General features: G+C 43.2%; 1 protein-coding gene and 1 pseudogene across 10 annotated transcripts in view; one reads left to right on the top strand and one right to left on the bottom strand.

Moving 5' to 3' along the window:
- Positions 1–23275, top strand: part of TRAK1 (trafficking kinesin protein 1) — a 188845-nt gene that overhangs the window by 59771 nt on the left and 105799 nt on the right. For 5 of the 10 annotated variants that reach the window (XM_090050371.1, XM_090050368.1, XM_090050370.1 and 2 more), the window contains one exon: positions 15999–16294. The exons of the other annotated variants lie outside the window; for them this stretch is intronic. In XM_090050371.1, the coding sequence (XP_089906497.1) occupies positions 15999–16294 (296 nt within the window). The remainder of the gene's footprint in view (positions 1–15998; positions 16295–23275) is intronic. 10 annotated transcript variants of the gene reach the window in all.
- On the bottom strand, positions 1621–3008 carry LOC149864581 (uncharacterized; annotated as a pseudogene).

The raw sequence follows: 23275 nt of genomic DNA, 5'->3' as shown, positions 1-23275 counted from the left end.
CAAAAGTAGTGGTGTTCAAGTACTAAAGTGCTCCACGTGGACACTTCTCCTCCAAAAGCAGGGTCTGGCCGGCTTGGGTCTAGAAGTGGTAATAGTGTTCCTCCTGGCAGGGTGACTGACCCTTGTCCTTGGTGTAGGGGTTGTGCTAATTGAAGAGCGAGTAGTGCTTTCCCTATAATCCCATAGCAGAATTGGCAAGTCTGGAGTGTCTTGTGCGTATTAAAGATCAATTTTCCTTCGGTGTTTTTTGCGGTTGCATAAGCGTGTACTGGTGTATCCTGCTATGATGTGTATTGGTTTGCTTGGATTATATGGTTCAAGGCAGGTTTCTAGTGTTGCTGTGAGTAGGTCTGATAGCTTTTCTGTGTCCTGAGGTGTCCAAGGATGTTTCTTCTGCTGTTTATTTCGCAGTTGAGTTTGTATCCTGGCTAAGGCTGACTAGTGCTGAGAGGGTATGTAGGAACGAAGCCATACTAGTTGGCCTAGTAGGGTTTGGAAGTCCTGACGTGTCTGGCATGGGTGAGTCTTCCAGTTCCGCTGGTTGGGAAGATCACGTGCCGTCCCTTGGCGGGTTGATCCATTGAAGGTGGTACCCAGGAACTGAATGCATGTTGTCGGCTCAAGGTTTGACTTCTTATCGTTAATTATCCACCCTTCTCATTGTAAATGAGTGACTAATTGGTTGGCCTTTTGTTTGACCTTATTTCAATCGAAGCCCATAATAGCGAGGTCATCGATGTAGTTCCAGACCTTCACATCTTGATCTTCCTCTCCTGCTTTTGTCATAAACTGTCAGAGAGTAGCATTCATTTCGGAACACACTAGAGCTGGAGAGTTGCTATAACTCTGGGGACACACATTCCATTTATACATGCTTCCCTCAATACACATGTTGAGGAGGCCTTCTTCGTCTTTGATGGGGATCGAGAAAAACATATCCTTTAGGTCGGTTGTACAGCCCACCCAATTTTTGGCTTGTACTTGTGACATTTAGTGGATGATCTGTGACAGGGTTTTGGACTGGGGTTGGGCCAAGGTATGGCACCTTTTATTGACTTCTCTATAATCGATAACAAGACGCACTGCTGTCTTGTTTCTCGGTTTTGGTATTCCCCATCCTGCTGACAGGTATGTGCTTGTTGTCGTCCGTTGTATCTTACCTTCATCTAGGAGGTGTTGAAGTAGTATTTCTAGAGCGGCTCTATAGGTTTCTTTTGATGGAGTTGGTTTGTAACGCCAATGACTAAGGCAGGTAAGTTTGGGTGTGTGCATCTGTGACACTTGAATGGGTAGTGCTTGAAGGACTTGTTCTTTCAGTTGCAGGGCTCGTATTCCCAGGATTCAAAGTAAGTTGATTGTCCCGAGTACTGCTGTCAGGCCTTTTGGGTAGTGGCTTGGAAAGAATTTGACGTGCTGCACTTGATCGATCGAGTTAAGGCCTTGTATGAGAATTTTTCCAGAGGTTAGAATATGAGGAACAGTCGATTGTATAACATTTACTTGAGCTCCGGTATCTAATAGGAATCGCACTAATTGGTTGTCTTTGGCTATCTGGGTGTCATACATTGATGCTGCAATAGGGTCGTTGATCTTCATTGCCGCCAGGGCAATCAGTGGCAGCTACTCGTTTTTTGCCTTGTCTCGGAATCCTAATGCTTCGGCCAGTTTCTCTTGTCCGGCATCCCCAAGTGCTCGGAGCTGCGACTTGCTGAGTCCGGATTTCGCAAGTAGGAATTCGAACATGGCCCGTTCTCGTGGAGTTCTCTCGAACCGGTTGGCCCGCTCATGAAGTGCCCTCTGAGGCCCCGTTCGTTCACTATCATTGCCTTGGGCTGGGGTACTGGCCATCATTACACTCCGGTTCCCTGTGTCCATGGTGGCAGCAGGGTGCACTTGGGTGGTGGGCGTAGGTCTCGAGAGTGCCTGGAGTCATGGGAGTTGGCTTACGATGTTTCCTGCGGGCTGGCCGACTAGTGGGGCTAAAAGGAGGTGGAGGGTGATGGTGTGGTCTCCTCTGTAAACTTCTACGCAGGCCTCTACTGCCTCGATGGTTGTTGGTACGGCTCCCGGATTTCTTAGAAATCGATGAGGCCATGGTCCATTTCACTGAGCTGTGGTTAATCCCAGTTGGTGCACTGTGGGATTCCAAGTACAATATGACGTCCCTATGATACTCAACAACAGTTGTTCGGTGGTAGGGTCAGGTGGATGTCCTTCATGCCATAGATGGGACTTGTCATCGACTTGTCCTGCGATGAGGGATGGAAGCAGGATGTTCCAATGTACATTATTCATTATGGCTGTTAGATCAGTAACGTGTCCTCCACTCCATGAAGCTTGACAGGTTAGGTAGGAGGACTGATCTAAATCTAGTTGCTCCGACCCATATTCTATGACGAGATGACCTAGCCAAATCATTAATGTTTCATTGGATTTAATCTTTGACTCTTTGTGTAATTCCTGCAGCTCCGCTCAGGTGCGGTATGTGGTGGTGCTATGGGTCACGCCCTGCCCGTCGGCTACTTGCTTAACTAGAGCAACAGGGTAAGCAGTCGTGGGTGGTGACGGCTCGGAGTCTCTGGAGGGAAGGGTTGGATAAAGACTTTCACTTTTTTCTTTTCAGTTTCAGCGGTAACTCCTCCCTCTACTACATAAGGGGGTGGTGCGGTCGGCGTCATGGGAGGTTCATGCGTCAGTGTGAGTGGCTTCCCCTTCTCTTCCGCCCCGTTTCCACCATGTTCAAGTTTTGGCGCTATCACGCTGCCGCCGCCATCTTTGAGCTCTGGCTCCGTCATGCTGCCGCCGCCATTTTCAGGCACTGGCCCTGCGGCTTGTTCAACAGCTGTCTGAGCTATTGTTTTTAATTGGGATGTGAGGTCATTGTTCTTGCATAGCAGGATGGACACCGTGCGGAACAACACATTGATTATCTTCCCCTTATCCCATTTTGGCCCCGACCATTTTGTGGCCGTGTGGCCTTCTGATTCTAAACTTTCATGGCACTGCATTAGTAACTCGTGCCCTCGGGACCCTTCTTCTAGTCCCAGGCAATTGAAGTTGTCGGGCGGGGTTGTTTCACCATCTTCCTTAACATGCCATATACGGCGGGCAAACTCCTGAGATGGGGTGGGATTGACGGTCCTTGCCGCTTTTACTTTGCTCAGGCTTAATGTCGCAGTCACCTCTTGTGGTCAGTAAATGACTGCGGGCGGCCGCATGATGCACCCAAATGCTGCAGGGCTTAAGGTTACTGTCCGCTCTTTTCCCTCTGGCAATTTCAGGGAGAGGTACCCGGTTATTTTATTCTTCTGGCTTACTCCCCCACTCTGATGGTACACGATGTGAGCCCAGAGTTCATCAGATCAGTAATTGAGCTTGAGCCCTCCCGCCAGGGGCAGAGGTTCACCAGCGTCCCCTCCATGTTCTCTGCTCCCTTCTGGCATCCTGTTTGTGACGCCATGTTGTGCCCTGCAGGGTCAGGACCTGAGGCACAATGAGGAGAAGGTTCGTTTTGCCTTTAAGGGAGGGAGGGGTGTTTTTTTTCTCTGTTTGCAGATCACGGAGCCTCCTGATCGTAGAACAGGGCATGAGTTGTAAATTGTAACAAGAAACTTCTATTTGTTTACTTACACGCCGATGAGCGAGGTGCGTAGGTACAGCGGCTTGATTAAACGCATTTTGTTTACAAAACAAATTAATGACTCTCTTTCTCTCGCGGATCGTGGTTTGGTTCGCTAATTGGGTCGGTGCACAGGGAAGGGGTACGCCGGGAGAATCAGTGGTGGAGAAGTGCTGACACGGTTGGCCAGACTGTGGCAGAAGGGACTGATCTGCTGGTCCCAAAATGGCTTCTGCCATGGCGTGGACTCAGCGAGGCTTTTAAAGACTTCCCCCTTCTCCTCCCCCCGCTCCCTCTGACGTTGGAAGGGTAAGCTGTTTTCCCGCCTTTTCTAAGCTTGTGGGAGGGGCTGGGTGCTGAACTTTATTTATTTATTTTTCATATGTGGATTGACAAGTCCACAGTATCCAGGCTAGGCTTACACCGCAGCTGGGAGGTAGCATCATTTGCAGCACTTGTAGCCATGCTTGAATTAGTTCTTAATCTAACTAGCTCTGTTGCTTTTTAGCTATGAGACTCATGCAGCAATGGCTTCATCATAGGCTGTACAGGTCACAGGACCCATTCATTTAGTGGTTAAAGTCCATGTTGTTTTGCTTTTGCTATTATGCTATTCTGTATACCCAAGCTCTCTATATCAAGGCTTGCATAAGTATATCCACACATCCTGCTCTTACACTTCCTAACTGTACCCAGCCCCAAGAAGGGGTTGCTTAGATGCATTTTTTATTTCTCTGCCCTTAGGTGTGCACTAGTTACTGTTACACACAGATCCATCCTGGCCCCAAAACAGTAGTACTTCCTTATTGGCAACTAAGTCAGCTTTTGTGCTTAAATTTGGAGCATTTTTATTATCTTAATCTTCATTCAAACTGACATTACAAGAATACTTCTTTACCCTTATCTTAGTGCCATATTTGACTTCAAGTTTTAGTGAGTAACGTATAATTTCTTATTCTTATGAGGAATGCCTTTCAAGAAGAAAGCAATTTAAAAAAGTAAAGACTCGAGTGTGCCACCTGGCAAATGCAACCACGTATTCCTGTGCTTTGTGTTTGCTAAGACGTGGTAAATCCATGATTGCTTAAAGAAGAATCCAGTTGTGCTGCTTTGCAGTGACCATACCATGCAACTGTTCCCCAGTACCAATATAAAAATTGGACTCGGCAGCTCAGTGAGTCGAGGGGACAGTGGTTCTAAATTGGGGTGCCACAAGACCTTTTCTAGGGTACCATGGCATGGCCGCTTGCCTTGGCCAGGTGAAACTGCCCTGTACACCTTTTGGAGAGCCAGATGGGGAAGTGGTTGCAGCAGGAGCTAGTGCTTCTGCCTATACTAGGGCTGTTTCATTTTGCAGCGGCAGGGCAGCCTAGAGATAGTCAGCCAGGTGGAACTGCCCTGTGTGCCTCTGTTCCCAAAGGAAAGTTTCTGGGAGGTTTATCAGGGAAACTTGTGTACCTCTGTTTCCAGGAGGAGTGTGCAGGGCTGGACTGGGAGGGGAAGGAGCAGGAGCTCCTGCTGCAACTGATTTCCCCATCTGGCTCTGTACAAGGCAATGTGTCTTTAATCCCAGTTGAGAATTACTGAGGTAAACTAGGTGGTTCTCAGCCCAGATGCTGTTAAATTAAAAAAAGTTACAGAGGGGTGCCTTGCATTTAAAAAGCTTGAGAAGCACTGGTCTACATTATGTGGCAGCGAGGTACACAGAGGTTAGGAAACAGAGTGTGAGTTTTGCCTAAGCCATTTAAAGAACTAGAAATAGAACCAAGACCACCACCTCTTCTGACACCATACCACCCTGATGTAGCCTTTACCATGGACTCTACTCCCACAAGAAGACTGGTCAGCTAGAACTATGCAGCAGCCCTGCAGAAAAGGACCTGGGGGTCACAGTGGACAGTAAGCTGAATATGAGCCACAAGTGTGCCCTTGTTGCAAAGGAAGCTAAAGGCATACTGGGATTCATTAGTAGGAGCATTACCAGAAGATCAGGGGAAGTTTAAGATAAACCTGCATGGATGTAGTTAGTATCAGACTAAACTTATTTAGATTAAATGGGTTTACTGAACTTCTGCCTTAAATCCCCTCCAGATTCAAGTTAATTTGCAATCCCCCAGCATCCCAGGATACTTTGCACCATCCCTACAACTCCCCCCGCCCCTCAGTGGGTGGGCAAGTTAGCCTTGGCCCAAGCAGTCTGCTCCAGCTAAGCAGGGAGGCATGCTCTAGTGCCCCTTGGCTTCTGGCCTGGGCCACTGCAACATGTGGCTGCATTTCTGGAATCAAAAATGAATGTCTGTTTACTTGCTTATCAGTTCAGTCTGTGCAGTTCAGACTAACCTGCAAAGATTGAATTAATTCAGCCTCTGGCTTCTTGACCATCTGTACTTAGCACTTAGCCATAGTCTACAAAATATACTGGTAAACGATTAAAAAAACACAAAAAAAATGTTGTAAATATCTTTGTAAATATCCTCCAGATACAAACAGTAACTGCAATAATTTAAGATGTGAAGGGATTTTACTACTACTTAGTTTTGGCCTTTGATTATGGAATCAGCTATTCCTGTCTCCATAGTAAGACATAATCCTATCAGCCTCCCATTAAATCAAGAATTTGTAACCTAAGTACATTTTCCGGAGCCTGGGTAAAAGTTAGCTGCACACAAAATGAACGCTGAGCTGGCTGGGTTTTGAGGCCTACACTTGTATGTGGTATACACTCGCATACAAATCCTGCTTCAATCATGATTGAAGTAATTTTACACTTCAGCACGTGTTATACAAGAAGCCCTGAAAACTCATGAGCCCATCTGTGTGTACACGTGGGTTTTATGCGTAAATAATCTCCCACCCTTACCCATACACACAGTACAGGGCAACATAGATAGTGCTGTTCTGATGCATGGGGGAAGGGGGGTTATTTTTCTCCTTTCTGTCTTCTTACTGTACTTGCAGTTTTTTACAAACCTGACTGCTGCAGTTAGAACACATTTTTCCCTTCATCTAAAATAGATGCAGAGCAGCTTCAGATAAGGTCTCCCAGCATGAAACCCAGCATACCACAAAATGGCAAGAAGCCAGCTTTTAATTAAAAAAAAAAAAAAAAAAAAAAATCAAAACGACCAACTCATAGGTGTTTATGCATAAAAATAGGTGACGGATCAGACAAAAGGAGAGGAGCTGCAGAAGGCCGTCTAATGTGAGCCTTACATGAGGAAGGGACTATTTATAGACACGTATAACATTTGCAAGTTGCTTCAGTGAGAGAAGCAGTATTACATAAACTTAGCTGAGAGCGTACTCCTGCACATACAGCTGTGAAGGTCATATGGAGGGATTGTCTTGCAGGGGATTCCCTTCTTTCAGGAGAAAACGCTAATGGGCTTGTATGTGATACTAAATTTCACTGGTGAGAGATTTTATTTTGGGAATAGCTTTCTCTCCTTCATCCTTGTTGTGTAGCTTTTGATCTAGAATTTAAAGATGGCTTTGCATGCATTGCTGTAGAGAAAGCACCACTCAAGGTCCTGGCTAGTGCTGAAAAGGAGGTTAAGTAGCATCACAGCTTTAGCCTTAGGTGCATGAAGATGTTAGTCTCCTCTTAGAAGTTTTGTTTCTTTTTTTTAGTTAAGTCAAGCATTGGCAGCTGCTAAGAGAAAAACTTTCTTTTAAAAGGAATCTCTGCTCTACTCATTTCGTAAGCTTGATATTTTAGCCTTTTTCCCTTGTAGTAGTGACTTTTTATAATTATTTCATTATTGCGTGTAATTTTCTGAGATTTGGTTTTGGGTTCTTTCATATGTACCATATATCCTAGTAACAAGGCTTTTATAATGACTAACTGCACTAGAAAATCCTGAAATTGTCAACATGTAAAACAAGGAGTTAAGAATGTTGTCAGACCAGCAAATGTTATGTTGGCCAGGTCACTTTATTTATGTCCTAAAATACAGTATTCAATCTCGTGTATTGATTAGGTTTCATCTAAAGAATCTGTATTTAAAATCTGTTTTGTTTGGGTTTTTTTGCCTGAAATAGAAGGACTGACCCTGAGGTTTCATGGGTTCACATCAAGATAGGATTAAATAAAATGATACAGGAGCACTTCTATAGAAAGCTGTTTAAATGGCTCTAGAATTGCTGTAGATAAAGCCTTAGTCTAAACATGGTGATTGCACTGCTTTAATGATTTATTGTTTGTTTTTTATCTGCTTACCAATTTGTTATAGACCTGCTCATAGACCATGACTCCCTGTGCTATTGGCACAGTTAAAGGAATGTAGTTTCTCTAAAGTGTCTGCGCCTTTAGTTATACTGCAGGAATAGATGCATGCAGACTAGGGGTTTTACCAGTATGACTTCCTTGGTAAAACACTATACCCCTAATGGAAAAATTTTAAACTGCTACAAGTATGTAGACCAGGCCTAAGGGCAAAATTATCCAATCCTTAGCACGGTGGGTATTAACAAATTTATCAAAATTCCAGTGACTTCACTGAGTGGGATTACTTAGAACCTAGTACTCAGTGGTGACTCATGGTATCAGAACCTGGACCTCAATGCTAGACATAAATATTCAAAAAGCCCGAGGCAGAATTCATCTAAGTTATGCAAGTTTCTGTAAGCAACATAGTTCAAATCAGTAGTGAACAGAACACACATTTGTCCTTTGGTTGCAGGAGCCAGGAAATCTTAGACCATGTTCCACCATTTTTAAATCAGTCTGTCTGCCAAATTTCTGTTCTGTTATGGGTATAGACTTTCCAGTCACTTTTACCAGTAAAAGTGTAATGTCTATATCTGGCCTAGTGGAAGTGGGAGTAGTGATTTGGGTGTGGAAGGGAGGAGCTTTCAGGAAAGGCAGTGAGAGTATGAAAATATGCCACACCTCTTAAGAGTCTGGAGAAAACCTCCTGGTCTGTAAATCTGCCAAAATTAGTAGGGTCTGTTACTTTGAAAGGTCTCAATGGCTTAAACACAATGAACACCATCAATGCTGTTTGTGTAGTGAGAGTCGAAATAATAGAAGCCATGCCTGGGCCTGAGGAGAAACTAAGTTATGTTAGCCAAAATGTTTCCTGGGAAACATTTTCCTGTTATGCTCCTGATTTGGATGATTTGACTGCTTAAAGTTTCATCCTGTTAAGTAGTTGCAGAACAGATAACTCAATATACTGGACTCTGTATGGGAAAAAATGCATGTGAATACCTCTCTTTCTCTGTCTCTCTCCCGCCTCCTCCTCCTCCTTCCCCTTCCTGAAAAATGCTTTAAATGGGGAATTGGACTACATGTCTTTCTGAGGTCCCTTCCAACCTTATTTTTTTATAAACATCATTAAAACAGTTCAGAAAATTCTTGTTAAAGCCTGTTCTCAGCCCTATCTAAAGGAAAACAAACAATCTTATTTTCTTCTTAAATATATGAGTCCAATTGTGAACTATTGCAAATACTTATTTTGCAGTCGATCAACCTGCATGTTTAAATAGATGTAGGTGTTTAAAAGTGAATCAAGACTGGTAAATTACTATATATTAGCGGACTGCCCTTTTGACTGGCTTTATAAAGTCAGTCTATTTTCACTTGGCAAAGTGAGAATTTGAATAAAAATATCTTTTTAAATGCAAGTTGTGACACAAAAATCACAATTGGGAGATCACAAAGCTCTGGTGCTTGAAGCAAGTCTTGCTGAGTTGATTTTATAATATCACTGCATTTGATGCATTCTATGACCCATTCCAAAGTATAAACTGAAACGATAAATTCTGAGTTGTTGGACATAGGCTGGTTCGGTCTAATAGTTTGCTCAGCTTGGTGGCATGTTGAGCACATTAGCAGGAAAAGTGGCTGGTGAGGTTTATCTCTCTTAGACAGCCATGCTTTCTCATGTTCTGGTCTCAAAAATGTTTCTTAAAGATCTAAAGCAATTAGTTGGTCATTTTCACTAGACCAAATGTATCATATGCAGGTGTATGCCGCAGGTGTTGCACCAACATGGATCACTGGCCCTTTGGGTACTCCCCGCTGTACCCGGCATGTGCATGTTTCTCCTGCCCTTTTGCACTGGTGCAGTGCAGGAAGCAGAAGCCAAAGGGAGGTTGAGCCCAGAGCCTCTGGCCCCTGTGTCTGCAGCCCTAGCAATGGTGTGAGCAGCTACCATGTGGGAACCCCAGGGACTGCAAACTAATCCCTCATGGGCTGACAGTTGGACAGTTCTGCTCTAGTGGGTACATGTCTAGTAAGCATACTAAGATCCACAACACAATCTGATTATCTAAGATAGCTCTACAAGTAAAAATATTGGAGTTTTGTTGTTTTATCACCAAGAATGTTTAGTTTTTCTAGCCATTATTTTATATAACTGTATATAAAATAGTTCCTCCAACTCCCCTGCCGGGTTGGACTAGACCCACTGCTTCCCCCGCTGCAGTACATAATAGTGTTCATTATGTACAGTATTTTGCACATGACAGTTTTGTAGTTCATTTAATAGAAAGAGGAAACCATTTCTACAGATCTGGGATCTTAAGCTGTCTGTCTTTAAGAGTCAAAGATAAGTTTATGAACAAGTATATAAGAGAATGTAGCTGGCATGGAACCCATGTCTATACTGCATGTACAGTTTTGTAAGTGTATTTTGTAAGCCGTTATGTGGTTTCCTTTTACTTACGAAATCGGTCAAAGGCTTAAATTAGACAAAGAAACCTGCCGATTTCCACATAATTTTCTGTATGTTGGTGCATTTGTTTGGGAGGAGGGGGAATACCAGTACCAGTTTCAAATAACAGTTTGCTTTCCTCTTGCATTAGTTCTCTGTTTGACTAGGTGCCTAACAGTAAGGGCTGGCTGAAAATTTTGTCCATTTATGCTTATACAAGATTGGATTGCATCTGTATGTGCAAGGTTTTGACTCCTAAAAAGGGATATGGGATCCAAAGGGTTATAGAAGTTCATGGTCCCTCTACTTAGAAGTACAGATGTGTTAATTTATAGTAGTCTCCCATTTGCATAGTATATATGTCAGTCCCAACCATGATGAGGGCTGTAAAAACAGTGAATTTTTATGAAATCTCTCAGCATCTCCTGTATCAAGCATACATAGGTTTATAAGTTAAACGTTTTGGAATGGTCAGCCTGGCAAAGTCTTTTTTGGATCTGAATGCACAGCTAGCCTCTCTTATTTCTCAAGCATTGTTACTCATTATAAAGATTCTTCTGGATCATATTCTACTTCTGGGTTACCCATCTGCTGCACAATTATTTTGGCTCACAGGACCCAATTTTGCGGTTGCTTAAGAAGTAGTAGGGGATCAAATTCTATCTTCCATATGCCATTATTTCAAGGCCTTGCATAGGAGGAAACATTTTATTTTTGCCCCTAAAAACAACAGGGAACACTCTGAACATGCATGTCTGAATATGCTTTATTTACACTAGATACTTTTAACACTTTAACTACATATTCTAAGTGGTTCAAAACTCCTCTTGTGTGGATGCAGGCATATCGCTATAGCTAGTACCATAGAGGAAGGGAAATGAATATACTTAAATGAGCTATAGTTGGGGCTCAGGAGTATAGATGGCTTATTGGCTATAATGATAAAAACATAACACCCAGAACATTATTACAGTGTAACTAGCAATAAGAAACCATGCCTAGGGGCCAGGGCTAGTTTAGTGTGATTTGTACATTAACCAAGCCCTTTCTACTTAAAGGAGCAGCTAGCTTCAATGAGTCCCATTCCTAAAATCAGTATTTGACACTACACTACAATATTTGATGATTATATTTATTCTAGTGGTGTTTCTTACCCAAGTTATGAAATAATTAATAATATATTTTAGCCATCATGTAATAAACTCTGGTGTTGTTTTGTGGTAGTACTGTTTTATAAGGTACTAGCCAATTGCCTGTGAGGAATGACCTGGGGCGGGGGGAGGACATGCAGGGAAGGAGCCCTGTGCTCCACCCCATCCAGGCCCACTTCCCCTTTACCTCCTGCTGCTTGAGGACTGGGCCTGCTTCCCACCCCACTCTGCTGCAGCAGTAGGGGGAGGGGAGGAGCAGGCCTGGGCCCAACGTGGGAGGAGGGTGAGACTCGAGGGTGGGGAGAACCTGGGCTGCCGCAGTGGGGGAAGCAGTGGGCCTAGTCCAACCCGGCAGGGGAGAATGGGAGGAGCAGGTTCACACTTGATAGTGGGGTAGGGAAAGAGTGGATCCAGGCCTGAGTAGGGGAGGAGGCTTGATCCTCCCCTCTCCCAGCTGCTGCTGTGTGGGGCTGGGCCCACTGCTGCCCTCCACTGCTGCAGTGGGCAGGCCGGCTTTTCCCCAAGCTCAGGTTCCCCTCCCCCCCATCAGGCCTGGGCCCGCTCCAGCTCCGACCACTCCTCCCCCCCACCTCCACCGCGTCGTCTGTGTCGGGCCCTGCAGGCAGCAAGAAAGGAAAGCCGGAGGGGAAGCCTGAGGCCAGAGCTGGTGGCCTTGGCAACCCCCTGCTCCCCGCACTGTCACTATCACCTGCAAGGAGTAATGGGGGGGTGAGGCCAGCTCTAGTGGCCTCACCTTCCCCTTCACTCCATCATTGCCACCTGCAGGGAACAGGGCAGGTAGGGAGAGACCAGTAATCCATTGCCCCTCATCGCTCCGTCTGTGTCCCCATCATCATGGCAGCACTCCACCGCCGCCAGCTCCTGTTCGAGTGCTTGTTTGCACTCTGATTGGCTGTTTGTCAGCCAGTTAGAGCATGAAAAAAGCGTTATGGGCAGACCGACAAACTTTGGCTTTTATAATATTAGAATTTTAAAAATGCTGTACACTGACTGCTAGATTTGTGTAATGAATACGAACAGCATCAGTTTATTCAATGCATCGGCTTCCCATGCATCTGAGTTGTATCTTATTTGCTAGGCAAATACTCAATATCCTTCCAATATCCATGTACATTTTTAAATAGGTTTCATCTGCATTTGGAGCTCTTGTATTTTGTTCTGCAAATTGTTTAGTGACTGAGTTAAAGGACCTTGAAACATTCATAGAGCAGATTCAGCTCCTATCACGTGACCAAATTACAAGTTACAGTGATCGAACTTTGAATAGGTACTTACAAAGGTTTGATTATAAAGACTAATGCAGTTACTTACTGAAAATTTCAAGGAAATCCAAGAAAATTGATCTGCTTGTAAGATGCTTAGAAATGGAAAATAAAACGGATGAACTTGTTTTCTATTAACTATAGATCTGATATAGGCATAAAAGCAAAAACTGGATTATGTTGTTTTTGGTGGAGTGTTTTTGTTTTTGTTTTTTTTTTGCAGGTAGCAAAGGTATTGGCTAAATTCTGATTGTGGGCAGGTGGTGATTTTAAGGAGCAGGGAGAATAGTTTTCAACTTCTAAAATGGATGTGTAGTTTGTGAGAATATTTTTTTTCTAAATGATCTTTAGACTGCATATTTGCCATGCTGAGAGAGAAAATAATTATTTGAACAACATAATTTCCATTTGTGTTGCTCTGCCAGGTTTTGACGATCATAAATGGGTTGAATGTAAAAAAGAAAATCTTTGCTTTTAAATTTTGGTATTAGGCGTGCATAATGAGTAGCTCTCTTCATGGTTCTACTGCAGTAGAAGCAAACACTGCTCAGTGATAATGCTTGTTTTTTTATTTTCCTGTTGTTCAATGACATGATTTTCTATGAGTAAAACCACTTAGTTTGGGAAATAATATTAGTTTAAATGTTGAAGAGACAGTAGAGGAAGCACAAACACTGAGGTTATTATAGGTCTTATAGCTTTAACATTCAGGTATGTTGAATTGGATCTGAATGCATGTTTGTGAGGCCTCTTAACCAGTGTAGAGATTTGATCAGACTGACTCATGCTTGAATGGTTTCTTCTGAAAGATTGGGTCTTAAGGCCTCTCTTTTTTGATTCAAAACTGCAGATAAAAAATTTTTCTTCTTTAGTCCAGGCTTTCTGTTTTTTCTTTTATAGAGCTAATGATCTAATTGTTGCAAATTGGCTTGCTAGTTTTAATAGGTTCCACTTCGGATTTAATTACAGTTTCATTAATTACAGACAGTTAAATGCCTTGCCTTACAGAAGTGAATGGATGTTTTTGGGGTTTTTTTTAAGTTTGGTTCTGGCAATTAAGGATAGTGGAGACAACTGAGATGGAAGGAACAAGGATGGAGAGAACTAGTGTGACCTTTTATAAGTTGAACTAGATGCTAAGTTAGTTCAGTGGAAAAGGTTGTGTTGGCTGGAATCCAACTACCATGAAACTTGCAGCATTACATCTTGGCCAAATGTTTTTGTGTTCATGGATATGTTGGGTGGGGGGAGGGGAAGGAGGGAGGGATGCAGTGAAAGAGATGAAAGAGCTACAGAGTATCTGATATGGAAACACTAGTTTCCATGGGTGATATAAATACAAAACACAGAGACTTGCTTTAAAACAATCTTTGATAAATAGAAGTACAATTGATAGACATTCTGGACTTATAAACTCTGGCTATTGAGACGTTCCTGATTTGCAATAATTGTAAAAGGTGTGATATTGGGGAGGAAGGCATGTGGCAGTAAGTATTGCTCTTGCCAGAACATTGTTTCTGTGAGCAAATGATGTGCTGATACACAACAGCATTTCCTTATTGCAATCTATGTGATTGCTAGACATTTGGTACGGCATAATGGAGAAACAAGGTTTCTATTTATTTATTTAAAAATACTTAAGCCGTTACATTTTGAGCATATTTCCTTGTCTGTTCCTTGAATCACTTCTACCTAAATTGCAAAATATGAAAGAAGATTTTACTTCAATTCTAATTTCACTCAAACAGCAATAGTCTCTCTTTTAGTACAGCCACTTGAAAGGGAACAGATTTAAAAAGATTGGTGCAAATATTCCAATTTTTCCACAAAGCTGAATTTAGCATATGCTTGGATAGCTTTGAGATGAAATGTACTTTGCAGAAGGACTATAAGATGTACTAAGTTATTCTTTGGAGACTTCTCCACTTGGTGGCTTCCTCAATAAAACTTTGAATGCAAGGGCATGCCATAAAATTGCATCAGTATAGAGAAGAAATGATTGTTGTGCAGGTGTAGTAGAAGCAGTATGTGTGCAAGTTTTTGATAACTTTTGTGCCTCTAAACCTGAGAGCTATTGTTAGGTTTACCCCTGTTTCTAAAGTACCAATGGATAATTGAAGAAAAAAATTATGCACGATACAGTATCAGACAGTTTAAAGCTAAAACTGTCTGTTCCTATGCCACTGTCTATGTCTACCTCTGCTTTTCAATATAAATGAGACTAAAACCCCAAATTTCAGACCTTCTGTCTGATTCTAGTTTTTAAACAGATAGGAGTACAAGATTGAGAAGAAGATATGTGTAAAGAACTGTATGAAGTATGCAACTGAATCCAGGATGCATCTGAGAGGTGTTTTGTGCCCCAGTCCCTTTAGATGTCTGCTAGTACGCCCGATAGCTCATGAATTTAGAGAGAGGTGCTGTAGTATAGACACTCCAAGCGCTCTACAGTGTTCATTGAGTTCCAGTAAACCACACTCTATGGAGGTAACAATATTATTTTGCTAGGAGCATTATAAAATAAGATGGCAATGCCTCAGGCAGAATTACTTAACTTCAAGGTCAATAAAGTAAAGATCAGTAAAGGTGAACATAAAACTGATGCTAACCAGGGCATGGATGTACCTTTATGGGAATCCTGGAGCCTTGTGCCAAGAGTACTCCCTGTGGTTCCTCCTCAGTGAAATTCTGGCTGGCAGACATCACTATCCAGAGCTGAGTTCTTTCTCATGAGGGCCAGTTCGCCGATGCAGTTGCACCTGTGCTTTCTGTTTGCAAGTCAATGCATTATTTCCTCATGTGCTACTGCTGGCTCCCTGACAGTACCAGGATTTGTCCCCAGCTTTGTCCTATGTGCTGTTAGGATTTTACTCTTTTATCTTGTACTCTGCGAAGTATATATCCCTCTACAGGCTGAATCTTGACTTGGGTAACCCAATATTTTCACCTGGCTAGGGTAGAGCTAGGTAATCAGGAGCCAGAACGTTCAGTACAGAGTTGTCTAAGGCTGATGGCTGATACAGTTTTAACTGGGAGGAAGACAGTAAAGGTCTTAGTATTTCTCCAACCACTTGTAAATATTGATATAGCAGGCCTAGCACCAATCTGCGGATAAAATAATTAGTGTGTGAAAGACTGAAAGCTGCTCTGTGTAGGGTGTCTGTCTTGCTAGATCTTGTGAATTTATCACAGAATCAGTACAGACTGCTTAAAAAAGAAAGCTGTTTTGTTTTTAAGTTGGTTGGAAGGCTTGATCTAAGTATTTTCCGTCCTTTGTGTTTTTCAGACCTCTCACGCATGCAAACGCTTGCAAAGAGGCAAGGTTGGTTTTCTGCCTGCCAGACCCAGTCTCCGGCACTGGTCCCCCTGATGGCAGTTTGTATATCCCTGTGAAACCTGCCAAGCTGGACGCCACAGCTCTGCACGACTGCACTTTGGCCATCCCTGTGCCCCCTTCAGAGCCGACAAACCATGCAGTCTTAGCCTGTGACACAGGCATTCATGAAGAGCACTATGTAAGTGAAGCAGTGGAGGATGATGTGCCAGACTGGAGAGAGTACCGAGATGCCTGCACCATTACCGGTATGCTGCAACCTATTCTCTTTCCTTTTTGAGATGGTTACAAAAAAACTAAGCTTCCTTTCACCTACTGAAGTGATGTAGTAACGTAATATGTAGACCAGCTGTTGTTCTACTAGTCTGGAACATGAGGCCTGAATCCTAAATTAAGTCTAAACACTTCCAAAGAGTTTTGCTTGTTGCAAATAGGCTATTAATTTACTACTATGTAACTAGAATATTTCAGGATTTTCAGTTATTGTATAGTTGCAGTTTGGAATGTAGGTTAACAAGAAAATGGGGCATTAGGAATATTCTAGCTTTTAAAATAATTGTCAGAAACTTTTATAAAAAGTTGTGGTTGGTGTTGATATCAACCTTAGCTTAGCCCACTTGTTAGTTAGGGACCTACTTAATCGTGTTTTCATGGATTTTGCAGAAACCACAAAAATCCATAATTATCTGCGAAATCAACTTAACAATTAATAAAAATAAAATGCTGGCTCCCCAGTGGGAGACAGCTGTCCTCGTAGCCCACCCAGGAGGGGAAGGCGCCATTTGATGGTGTGGCATGAAGGGCAGTCAGCGGCCAAGATGGTGACCACCCCCTCATACTTCCTCCACCAGTCAGTGGTGAGTGGCAGAGCCTCTGGGAAATGCCTGTGAAATCAGCTTTTCGTGCCATGACTAAGCCACAAACGTTCCTTTGTTTGACTGCGAATTAAGTAGGTCCCTATTGCTAATGTGTGAATTGCAGTTGAGTAACAAGCAGTTTTTGGCGTCTGTCATGGGTACAATTCTGTGGCCCTTTTTAGTACTTTGGAACTGGTGCCCCACCTGCCTACCCCTAGTTAGGCTCCTGACTGCACTGTTTGCTCTATGTGTGTTTGGGGGTTGGTGGGGAGAAATGCTGCAGTGTTTTGTGCTTTGGCTTTGGTTTGTTTGCTTCTTAAAACAGAAAGTAAACAGAGACACTGTACTGTTTCCCTTTTCACTGTTAGCTCTAGGGCTAATATTTAAGCTTTATTGGATGAACTCTTAAAATCACTCCTAGTAAACACTTGAATGAAATGGTAGTTTTGTTCTTCTCATGGCTGTAATCAAAGGTGTACGGAATATGGGTTTCATAGATTCATAGGTTGTAGAGTCGGAAGGGACCCTGAAGGATCATTGTGTCTGACTCCCTGCCCCAAGCAGGAAAAAGACCAGGGTCAGACAATCTCAGCCAAGTGGCTATCTAGCTTCCTCTTGGATTTAGATATGTAGAAGTATAGGATAGAACTTAGTGCTTGAATTCAACTGTCCTTTTCCTTGTATATGAATGAGCATTATGATTCAAGTTATCCAAAGATATAGGCATCAAGTTTCATAGTTAGTAAGGTCGGAAGGGACCTGAGCAGATCATCAAGTCAAACCCCCTGCCATGGCAGGAAAGAGTACTGGGGTCAAACGACCCCAGCAAGGTGTTCATCTAGCCTCCTCTTAAAGACCCTCAGGGTAGGAGCCAGCACCACTTCTCCTGCAAGTTGGTTCCAGATCCTAGCCGCCCTGACCGTGAAGTAGCGCCTCCTGATGTCTAATCTGAATTTACCCTCTGCCAGCTTGAGACTGTGTTATTTCTAGTGACTCCTGGTAGTGCTTGGGGGTACACGGACTCCCCCAATGCCTGCTGGTCCCCTCTGACTAGTTTGTAACAGGCCACTAGATCCCCCCTCAGCCTTCTCTTGTGGAGGCTGAACAGGATCAGGCCCCGTAGGCTGTCCTCATAGGGCCTGGCCTGCCCTGCTGCCCCCTGATCATGCGAGTGGCCCTCCTCTGGACCCTCTTCATGTTGTCCACATCCGTCCTGAAGTGCAGTGCCCAAAACTGGATGCAGTACTCCAGCTGCGGCCTGACCAGTGCCGCACAGAGAGGGAGTATCACCTCCTTGGATCTGTTTGAGATGCATCTGTGGATGCATGACAAGGTGCGGTTGGCCTTCCTGACTGCCTCCCCACACTGCTGGCCTATGTTCATCTTGGCATCAATAGCGATTCCAAGATCCTTTTCTGCCCCTGTACTGATGAGAAGGGAGTTCCCCAGCCTATAGGTATGGTGCCGGTTGTTCCTCCCCAGGTGCATCACCTTGCACTTGTCAGTGTTGAATCCCATCCCATTCTCATCTGCCCACCCCTGTAACCTGTCTAGGTCCGTTTGTAGCCTATTCCTTCCTTCTAGCGTGCCCACATCGCCCCACATCTTAGTCATCAGCAGATTTGAACAGGGTGCTTTTCACCCCCTCATCCAAATCACTGATGAAGATGTTGAACATTGCGGGCCTGAGGACTGAGCCCTGTGGAACCCCACTGCCCACATCCCTCCAGGTTGAAAATGACCATCCACTACCACTCTCTGGGTGTGGCCCTCCAGCCAGTTGGCAACGCATTTGACTGTGCAGGTGTTGTCCTTACCGGCTCAGCTAAGAGGGCTCTGGGGGGCTTCTCCAGATCCAGCTCAGCTGTGTCTGGTCCCTCTGTCCACTTACCTTAAGGGGATCAGCCGATGCTGCCACCGCTGCTGGCTCTGCTGCTGCTGCGTCTGCCTCCGCCTCGGGTCAGATAAGGGGGCACACGTGCGTGCGGGGCACACGTGTGCCTGGATCCCTCCTCTCCTCCTTGCTCCTGGCTCCCGAGTGATGGACCAGTTCCTTTTCACATGCATGCTTTGTTGGCTCAGTTCAAAGCTTTCTACTCAGCTTGATATCACCTGTCCATTTGGATGTCTGTATAAGTTATGAGCTCAGAAGCAACAAAGGATGCAACTCTCCCTGAGCAGATGCGTCTTAAATGAAACTGAGTAATGCAGCATTGCCCAGATGAACACTAAAATCTCTGGAGAAGCCTCCTGCCTCCAGTATACTCAAGCCAAGCAACCTTCTTTTTGTTCTTAAGATCCCAGTAAAAACTTGTGTTTGGCAGCTAGCTGTTTGCAAGTACACATCATACACTGCTACCTAGCATCTCTGTCCTTTTAATTCCATTCACAGGAAAGTCTAAACTCCCATTATCAAAAAAAGAAACTTACTAACTTTAAATCAGGAGATCCTCCCCAGTCACAACTAGGTGATTAATCACACACACAGGTGCAAGTTGGAGTCCTCCATAGAGTTTCCTCAGTGAAATTCTGACACTTTTTAAGTTTCTTAAATAAGAAAAAGTATAGCAGCAGTGACTGTCAGTGGCACAAAGGCTTTAAATACTTTAAAAAAAAAAACCTAAATTCAATTATATAATGAGAACAGGCCTCCTAATGGGTAAGTAAAGTTCCTATTGCCAAAAGGAACTTTTCCTCTTACCATAGATACTTGCACCTGTTTCAGAAGCTGGTCTTGGGGTATGACCATAGTCCATAGGCATTTGCATCATTCCAAAACTTCCCAGGTGGAGTTGGAAGCCCACAGAAAACATGTCATTATGTTTAATAACAAAACCATGTTGTATCTGTTCCAGGCATGCTGTGGCTGAGCAGTTCTTGTGACTTATTCTTTCAGTACGTCCCTGGGAACACTGAGGTCTGAAGCTGGTGTTTTGTTTCTGACTCCAGGCCAGAACAGCCCAGAGTTTTGTTACAAATGTAAATACCTTCCTGACTCCTGGTCTTCAGAAGACAAGGCAGTCCCCTCCTCTTATTCAGTGCTTTTTATAAGTTGAAGCCAATGTTTCCTTTCTCACTGTGAATTCTCTTAAACACAGCTTGCTTTTTGGATTTCCTGTGACTAAGTCTGTTGTTTGCCAAATCTGGTTGTTGTTGTTTGCCATATCTGATTTACTTATTGCTCCTACAAGGTTTGGGGTTTTTTTATAGATAGGATTTTTAAAAGAGCAAATTTCTGCTGCGTCTAGCTTGGGAACAGGAGCCTGTTCTGTTTCTGAGTGCTTTCCATCCTTTTTCCCGATGGAATAGGGATTTATAAAGGCAGTCTAACTTGTTCACATGTTTAAGCAAGTTGAAAGGCACAGACTAAGATTTTGCCAAATTCAAACTCCAACACCACCTCATCTGCAGAAGTAGGATTAGTTTGTAATTATTATTGCAGATAATGTCAAGAGATAGCAGATATCCAGGGTTGATAGCTCAGCAGGACTTACAGAGCAACATCCTGTTTGAGGGAGGAAGAAATCAGTGAAGAATGTTTAGTGTTGAGGTATATTTTAGTTGCTTGTCTTATGTAAAAATAATCCAGGCCTGGAACAGAGATGATCAGAAACAGCATGCAGGAGAGTCGCTGTTTCTTCCAGCCCAACGATAATAATTAGATTTCAGGAGATAAGACTCTGTTTGACTCCAATCAAAGATAAAGGTAAAGAACCAACTTTCCTGCTATTTTCCATCCCAGAACATCTTGTCAAATTAATGACCATACCACATGACGTGTTGCAAATGAAGGGGAAATTTGGAAGATGGTAGCATCTTGTGACACCCAATGAATCATAATTGACGATTTGCAATTTGGAGCTTACATAAATCCACATATTTTAAAGGGTCCTGATATTCTTGATTGATTGAAATTTTATGGTGGAGGAAACATGTTTTTAAAAATGTTTCCAGAAAAAGCAGTGTTACAATATACTGTTGAAAGAGTAATTTCCTAAATCGGAAGAGTGATTTCAATATAGGTAATAGGTGGGTTTTAATTAAGTTTTAAGTGAAAAAAATGCATCCCTAATTACAGGGCTTTTTTCCTGACACCATAATTATACAAGTAGGTATGATGGGCAACATTTAGTATTGGTCCTGGTTTGCAGATAACAGGGTCAGTGTTGTATTTCTGAAACATCCTGGATTTAGGTGGTGGTTGCATTATTTGCTCTTAATTACCACTTTGTCCTTTCTTCTTTTTGTCTTTGCATTCTTAGATGAGCAGTGAGAAATACAGATGTGGATGTAGCACCATCTAGTGTGCTTTCAACTGCAAGTCATCATATTTGAGCATACTTGCATACTGTAGTTTTTAATGCAGGACTAGGCATTTCTGGCTAACAGGTGCTGGCTGGAAAACTACATTAAAGAAAATTTCCTTCCCACTTCCAGTTCTTACTATCATTATTCAGGGACAAAGAGAAAGGTAAAATGAAACACTGCCATACAGAGGCTGCTTGGAGATGTGGAAGAAAACCTCCAGTGCTTTACTTTCAGTTTGGCGTGCCCCACACGGAGCACGGGGCATGCCCAGAAGAGTAATTGTGTTAGTTTGACCTGGCTTGCTCAGTGTGTGTATAGCCCATGGGCTCCAGCAGAGATTTTTGGTGCTTTTATCTAATAGCTGGTTGAATCAACTATTAGATAAAAGCACCAAAAAGCCCTGCTGAAGCGAACTATACAGATGCCGTGGAGCCAGGTCAAACTGACTCAATTCTTCTTCAAGTAAAGTGTTGAGTTTGTTTTGTTTTGTTTTTTGGGGGGGAGGGTTTCTCCCATGTCTGTCAGGGTGCGGGGGCGGGGAAGGGTTTCTCCCATGTCCATCAGCACCCTAAGAATGTAACTTACTCCAGCTTTTTAAATTCTAAACGTCTATTATTCTTCTTGCCTTGGCCTGTCTGTCCATCAGTAGTTGTCATGAATACCATCCTTTCTGAAATGGGGGAGTCAGACAACTGCTGATGATAGCAGCAGAAATGGGGGAGTTGTGCTTGCAAAATAAATGGGAAATTTTGCACGTTTTTAACATTTCCATGTTTTTGTTGTGGTTTTCTTTTTTTTTGGCAGGGAGGGAGGGGGGTTGCCTTTATGTTACTGTTTCTACTAGAAATTCCTGACTCTTTTTAGTCTGTCTTCAATATGTTGATTTAGTGTGACTGAAAATTTTCTTGGGTGTCAGGACTCCCTTACTGAGAATAACTGGCATGGCATATTTTGCAGTCTAGAACTGATAGCTCTTTTAATATATCACCTGGGCTTTTTCTTTGCATGTGCATGTGTTGGTGGGGAGAATGGATGAGTAGTCTGTGAGTAAAAAAGTGTAGTGGTTTCAGTGCTATACGTGACTCAACCTAATAATCCCCTTGGGATATGTGTCAGAAGAGTGGTATTTACCTCTCTGGCTGTCACTTTGGCCTGTGGCAAACATTACACTTAAGATGCGATTAGCTTGGCCATACATTCATCCAATTAATGGTGCAATAAAACAGGGACTAAGCCACACAGTTATTACACATATTTTGTGTAATAACTTTTTGGCTAGTTCTCATTGTGCCTTAAACTGAATGTGTGGCCAGGCCAATAAGCTGATCAGGGCTCCCAGCTGTGGGGGTGCATCAAATCCTTGACTCAATTTGTCTTTGACATCTTTTTCTTTGCCCCTTGTATACTTTCCTGGTACAGCCTCATTTGATGTCATCACTTATAATTCCAGAACCTGGGCCGCTGCTTTATCATCTACTACCCCATCTCTTCAGTCCTTCTCAAACTTCCACTCCAATATTGTTGCTTATAAATGTATCTTGTTCCTCTACCTCTTTTTATGCCACCTCCTAACCTAGACATCTTCCTTGTCCTGTGCACTTGACCTCCTGGTGGTCACTGTCTAAATCTCTTTTAAAGAGAGAGTTTTTTTAGGGCAGCTTTCCAGTGCTGGTTTTGCTCCATTATTCCTGTCCTCCTGCTGGACCACATTCTTTAGGCTGCTACACATATTAAGCATCATTTAAATGTAAAAATAATTACTCTGTATCACAATGAAAGCACTTATCTGTAAATACTTTGGTAGACAGTTAATCTTCCTGAAGCTGATGTCCTGTTATTGGAATGTCCATAGGGCTGGAGAAAAATCCAGGGGAGCCACAAATGCTCATATCCAGGAACCTAGTGAAATCATGACTTTTCAGTTTTCATGGAAACTGTGATTTTTGGGGAGACTGCAAAAAAGCTTAGGCTCCGTGCTTTTGGCAGGCTCCCTAGGGGGGGGAAAAAAAAACTTTACCAAAAATAAAATGATGGTTCCCTCTGGGGAGCCAGTTCTCCTGGCCA

Source organism: Crocodylus siamensis, chromosome 5 (genome assembly GCF_052110815.1).
Source record: "Crocodylus siamensis isolate JL-2025a chromosome 5, ASM5211081v1, whole genome shotgun sequence".
In the NCBI taxonomy this organism is placed as follows: Eukaryota; Metazoa; Chordata; order Crocodylia; family Crocodylidae; genus Crocodylus; species Crocodylus siamensis.
The sequence above is the reverse complement of the archived record's forward strand: the minus strand, read 5'-3'. Positions and strand labels throughout refer to the sequence as shown.